This window comes from Pygoscelis adeliae, unplaced genomic scaffold, assembly GCF_000699105.1.
Source record: "Pygoscelis adeliae isolate BGI_AS28 unplaced genomic scaffold, ASM69910v1 Scaffold71, whole genome shotgun sequence".
Taxonomy (NCBI): Eukaryota; Metazoa; Chordata; class Aves; order Sphenisciformes; family Spheniscidae; genus Pygoscelis; species Pygoscelis adeliae.
The window spans coordinates 5,825,443-5,831,442 of record NW_008824356.1 but is presented as its reverse complement, the minus strand read 5'-3'; the positions used below and the strand labels follow the sequence as shown (position 1 = coordinate 5,831,442).

General features: G+C 40.5%; 1 protein-coding gene across 1 annotated transcript in view; it reads right to left on the bottom strand.

Annotated features, from left to right (window-relative positions):
• Positions 1-1,579: 1,579 nt before the first annotated feature.
• Positions 1,580-6,000, bottom strand: part of GPATCH2L (G patch domain containing 2-like) — a 33,780-nt gene continuing 29,359 nt past the window's right edge. Inside the window, exon 10 of the mRNA XM_009319401.1 lies at positions 1,580-4,135. Coding sequence (XP_009317676.1) covers positions 3,963-4,135 — 173 coding nt within the window. The 3' untranslated portion in view covers positions 1,580-3,962. The remainder of the gene's footprint in view (positions 4,136-6,000) is intronic.

Sequence of the window (6,000 nt, the reverse complement as noted above, 5' to 3'; positions counted from 1 at the left end):
GCTTTGAATGCCTCCACTTTTTCTTCATTCCAATTTGTAAGGTGACCATCTTCAACAAGTATCGGTCCAATGTTTTCCTTAGACCTCCTCTTGCTATTAATGTACTTCAAAAAGCCTTTCTTCTTGTCTGACACAACACTGGCCAGTTTCAACTCTAATTAAGCTTTGGCCTTTTGTGTTTTCTCCATGCATATGCGAACCACAGCTCTGTAATCTTCCTGCGAAGCCTGACCTTGCTTCCAGAGATCATACAATTTCTTTTTCCTCCTGAGTTCCAAAAGGAGTTCCCTATTCAGCCAAACTGGTTTTCTGTGCTGCTTGCTTGACTTTCAACACAATGGGATTGCCTGCTCTTGTGCTTTTAACAGGTGATTCTTAAAAACTGATCAGCACTCAAGGACTCCTAAGCCCTCAAAAGCAGATTCCCAGGGGACACTGCTAACTAGCTCGCTGAGTAGCTTAAAGTTAGCTCTCTTGAAATCCAGGGTAGCAACTCTGCTGACCATTTTTCTCATTACATCAAAAATTTTACACTCAACCATTTTGTGATCACTGTGGCCAAGACAGCCACCTACCATCACATCTCCCACAAGTCCTTCTCTATTCACAAATAACAAGTCAAGGAGGGCATCTTTCTTAGTTCGCTCACCGAGTACTTTTGACAAGAAATTATCTTCAACATACTTCAGGAATTTCCCAGACTTGCTCGTCACAGCAGTACGGTATTCCCAGTTGATGTCTGGGAAGTTGAAGTCTCCCATAAGGACAAGGAGAGAAGACAACTGGAGAGAAGACAGACCTGGAAAAAGACTGGGGAGTCCTGGTGGACAAGAAGTGGAATATGAGTGAGCTGTGTACCTTTGAAGCAATAATCACATACTGGACCGCCTTAGTAGAAGCACAGCTACCAAATCAAGGCATGTTATTATTCCTTTCTACTCAAGCAAACCACATCTGAAGCACTGTGTCCTTCACTGCAAGTACTGTGTGAGTACAGTGTGAGTTCTGAGGAATCTGCCTTAAAGGAAAAGAGACAAAACAATGCACCCAGTTCATTCATCTAAGACTGCTGCAAATATTCAGATCTGTATCAAGCTACTGAAGGCTGAAGATGAATTTTGATAAATACCCTGGAGTAACAAGATAGATAATTCGTTTAGCTTGTCTACCACTCAGGAGAATCAAATTTGGTTGAGAGCCTGACTGACCTGCAAATGGATTCTAACCTAGAAATAGGAAAGACAGGGCAACTGCAAGAACTTGCGTCTGCTGGCACTTCCAGAAAGTTGCCATGGCAGGAAGTACAGCTTACCAAGATAATGCCTGCCACAGTTACTCTTCAGTACTGCCACAGGTACATTCAACCTTTAAAGGCAAGGAAGTCCTCCTAGGAGCTTACAACCTAAGTAAGGGCTTAACCAGATGAACAGTGCTACTGACCTCAATAGGAAAATCTGATAAATTATCTTTCCCTGCCCCCAGAGAAAAATCGTGTGAAGTCTGGCACCCACCCACCCCCCTGCCACAATGAGTGAGATGAAGGCCGTTGATTCCCTAACACCTCAAACACGTCTCTTTTAAAACTTTTATAACTGTCCTGTCACCACAGAAGAAACAGAACTACTCTGAACAATACTCAGAATGTAGCAACACATATATCAGAATTGGTTTTAAAAAGGGGAATACAACAGCCAAAATTTAAAATTTTAGCTGAACACTCAGTAATCTGAGTAAGTCTGTTGAATAGACTCAAACCAAGAGAGGTTGTGGAGGATCCTTCATGAGATTAAGAACACTCAATTGCACAAATGCTCTTTTAGGGAACCACTCCCTGCCACTGAAACAGCCTGCAAGTTAGGTTACAAGGCTTCCAATCCTAAAATTTATCTGCAGGTTGTCAGGAGAATGTGACCACCTTTCCCCTTCACTGTGTTCACGAGTACTAGATAGTCAAGCTACTACTCTTCAGGTTTACCTTCTCTTTGTATGTTCTAGATTACAGGCCCTCCAGCGCTGAGGCTTCCTGTGCTACCTCTTAAGTACCATTGCTCAAAATAAGTACAAAATAAGACAATCCAATGACTACTTTAAAACAGGAACACTCCTCTCTCCACAAAACCCTTACAGCTTGTCCTGTAATCCAAACTGACCTCTGTACTCCTTCAGCAAGGTAAAAAGGCTTTCCCTGTTCTAATTAGTTCTAAAACTTACCACCACCAAAAAAAAAAAAGTTTTGAGATGGATTGGATTTACATGGACGGATCTGACAGTTTGCTTGGGCTGCGAAATATAAATCCAATCTGGATCTCTCCCCAAGAATAAGTAGGTATTAGGGGATCAGACACAGACAGTGTGTCTGTAGTATAACTCTATTTGTCAATCATGATTTAGTGAGTCATTCAATTTTTGTTTTGTGTATGTTATGACCACTTAACATTTTAATACAGAGTTAAATATAAATCACCGCTTTATATCCTCACAATCAAATCTGTCCCTCAGCTATCGGATTTATAGGGAGAGCAGAACACTGCAAAACCACTAAAAACATGCAAATTTTGTTATCTACTTAAGAGTGCTAGCTGCACCTCCACATTCAAAATGAATTTTACAAGCTTAAATGGTCCTGTTTGAAAGCTCCACCCAGTGAGGAAAGCAAAAAGAATTCTATGCATACAAATATATCCTATTTTTAAAGGATTTAAGAAGCCATGAGGCCACCTGTTCCTTGACACATGCTATGTAGGTATATATTCTAAAAACACAGCCGAAAATAAGCTCCAGACAGAGTAATTCAAGAAAAGTAAGTGGAGCGTGATCAAGAATTCAAGAAAAGAGAGGGAAGAAATCACTCTCCATATATTCTGCAACATAGAAGGTAACAGGGGGCCAAGTGGAAGTGCTATGAAAAGAAGATAATCTCTTTTGTGTATGCTGCAGAGTAAAGTACAATCATCAGTAGGCGGAGACACCTCCAGTAGATATAGCAGACAATACTTTTTGAAGGGAGGGAAAACATGAGACAATACCCAGAATGCTCTGAACTCAGGTGATACTTTAAATGGCTTTTTTGTTCAATGGCATGTTAACTTCAACGGCAAGCGTCCTTTAGAAATGCTAACAGTCATTTTTTAATTTATACACGGAGAAATTGAAGTTTTGTATATCCTCTACCATACTCCAAGGATATTCAAGGGCCCAGGTTCCTTTCCAGGACACCAGCTTGCACATTTATGTCCAAGTAGTCCTCCCAAACCCCTATCCAGTAGGAGGTTTAGGAAAGAACATGCAATACACAAGCAAGACTAAAGACATTCAGAACAAGGGAGAAGGAAAAGGTCTAATGGACCATGCTGCCAGTGAGCCAATGGAAATTTCTGAATGGACAAGCACCGTATTTGCTTTGCTAGAAGCAACATGATTTGAGTCCATTAGCACATGGCCTGAAAACATTCTGCTAATACAGAATTCAGGTTCCATGTTTCAACTTGTTTGCATTCACCCCTCATTCCCCAGCCAAGAAATCCTCCTGGCCTGGAGGAAAGCAGGGGGAGACTTTTGCCTCTTTGGGCAGTAGTGGGACTTCCACCCAAAAAAAGGCCAAATGCACAAACAAGCAACATGTCCAGGGAGTGAATAAAGATCTGAAAACCTAAAAGAATCTGTACATGACCCAGCACATATGAGCTGGCATCAGGGAAGGAGATGAATGCATAATAAATACAGCAATAGCAAGAACATTTTTAAAAGCCACTGCGGTCCCAACACTGATTACCTTTTTTTAAACATAGATTCACAAACATGATTTAGATATGTGGGGCACGCAGATCAGTCTGGATGATGGCACGCATCATGCACCAATACTGAAGACATCACTACTGCCAAACAAGACATTTGGTGAAGACACACACCAGAGTCAAACACTTCCAAAATCCAGCAAGTTTTTAAAGTTGCAATGCTTCCTTTTAGCTGTATCCAGGGCTCTTCTCTGGTGGCATTTTAAAAAAGTTACTGGAGGCAGCAATAGTGGCTTTCTCGGCTGCTGGTGTTTTCCCTGTCCACTCAGAGTTCTGGGATCTCAGGGATGATGTTGCTGGTAGCTCTGACTCTGCTGCATCCATGTGGACAGATAAAGTTGCTGGAATATAAAATTGCAGGAAAGGGGGAACAGAGGAAGAGAGTAGGAAAGGGCAATAAAAAAAAAAAGTTAGAACAAGTGACTTCATGGCAAATGCCTCATATATATATATATATATAATTTCTTATATGAAGGTGTTATTTACTGAGTTCCTACCAGTTCCCCTGCCAAATTCCTTTGAAATATAGGTTCTTGATAGCATTAACACCTTTGCCCTAATTATTCTCACACTCAGAACTCCAAGTTCCTAGTCCACTAACTAGTTCCCTTAGTCAAAGTTCCTGTTGAAAATCAAGAGCTTTAGCTGTCCCATACTTAATCAATTCATAATCACTCAACTGAAGATAACTCGATCTCTCCACAAAGACTAAATTAACCCTGTATCTGAGAATTTTGAAATCGCTGAAAGCTTGGCAAATTTCAGGTTGCAAAGGTCAGTTAAAGAGGAAAATATACCTCTCCTCTTTACTCAGTAAAGGCAGTACCATCAACCTCCACATATATCCAATATGGTAAATCAGCATATTATAACAAGAAGGTACTTGCTAAGCTAGGTTGGAATCCATTCTCATTTTCTCAGTACAACCACTGCTTCAAAATGGGACAGGCTATAATTAGCAAGAGAGATTTGCAGATCCATAGCTCAACCCAACAGTCACCCAAATTTCCAGAAGGATTGTCAGAAACCTAGAGATATGCGAGTTTACTCCCATTTTCAGTATCCTGAATCACTCAATCCTCACAAGCAGAACAGAGCAGGATAAAAAAGAGTAATTGCCACAGGAGTCTTTGGGGCAACTGGAATTTTTTTGAACAAGTAACTGCTTCAGTACGAAATACATCTCTCTTTCATTGTATTCTCACAACAGATTAATAGTTGTTTGTGTGTTTTTATTACAAGTTGTGTCTGCTGCTCTGTAGTGGATGAAGGATAAAGAGGCTATAACAAGCCTCAACTAGAGGACTGATTGCTTTGAAGTTTAAACAAAATCTCGTTCAATGCTTGAGGTTCCACACTCAGTAGATCTGGAACCCCAACAATCCTGCTTCTGTACATCCAAAACAGTGAATCATTCCCATACAACCACAACAACACAGTTGATAACAGTACATTGCATATTTTACCTCTAGCCCATCAACTTCCTCCATCTGAAGGTCATATGAAAAATGCAAAAAAAATGTAAGTCAAAGTCCTTAAACTAATAATCACCACCAATACTACACTATGGGCCCCTCGGTAGCAGCCTCCCCACTTAGGGTCTCCATCTTTGCTCATAAAAAGAAAAAAAGCAAAGGACTAAACAGGCTTCTTGCTACTGGGTACCATCACACCATGACAAAGAGTGAATGTATTAGCAAGAAATAGGAGAGGGAAAATTCACTGAATTGCTACTACTCATCAGACTGTTCTCTGAGAAGCAGTTTCAGAGGCTGCTAACTGGCACCATTTAGAAATTATTATTTTTCACAAGCTAAATGTGAACACATGCCAAGGCAGACAAAATTCTATTTATGCAGATATTTACCCCAGACTCACTGTAATACCTGAATAGGATGCAACTTACCACGTGTACTGCTACATATATAGGGGCCTGGACCACATAAACACTAAAAACATCAGTGTAAAGCTGGACAATTGTTCACCATTTATTTCACAACCATCTATACTTGTGGCCTATTCTGACAAACAGAACACAGACATGACAGTCTTCATCAGATCCCTTTCAAACCAGAGAATAACTACCACGAGAATAACATTTTATACAGTATTTCTCAGACAAGCTCTACTGTGCCACTGGGGACATTATTCCAAATTTATTGCACTGCAATGGAAAGTAACTAAACACAAGGACACTATCCATGCC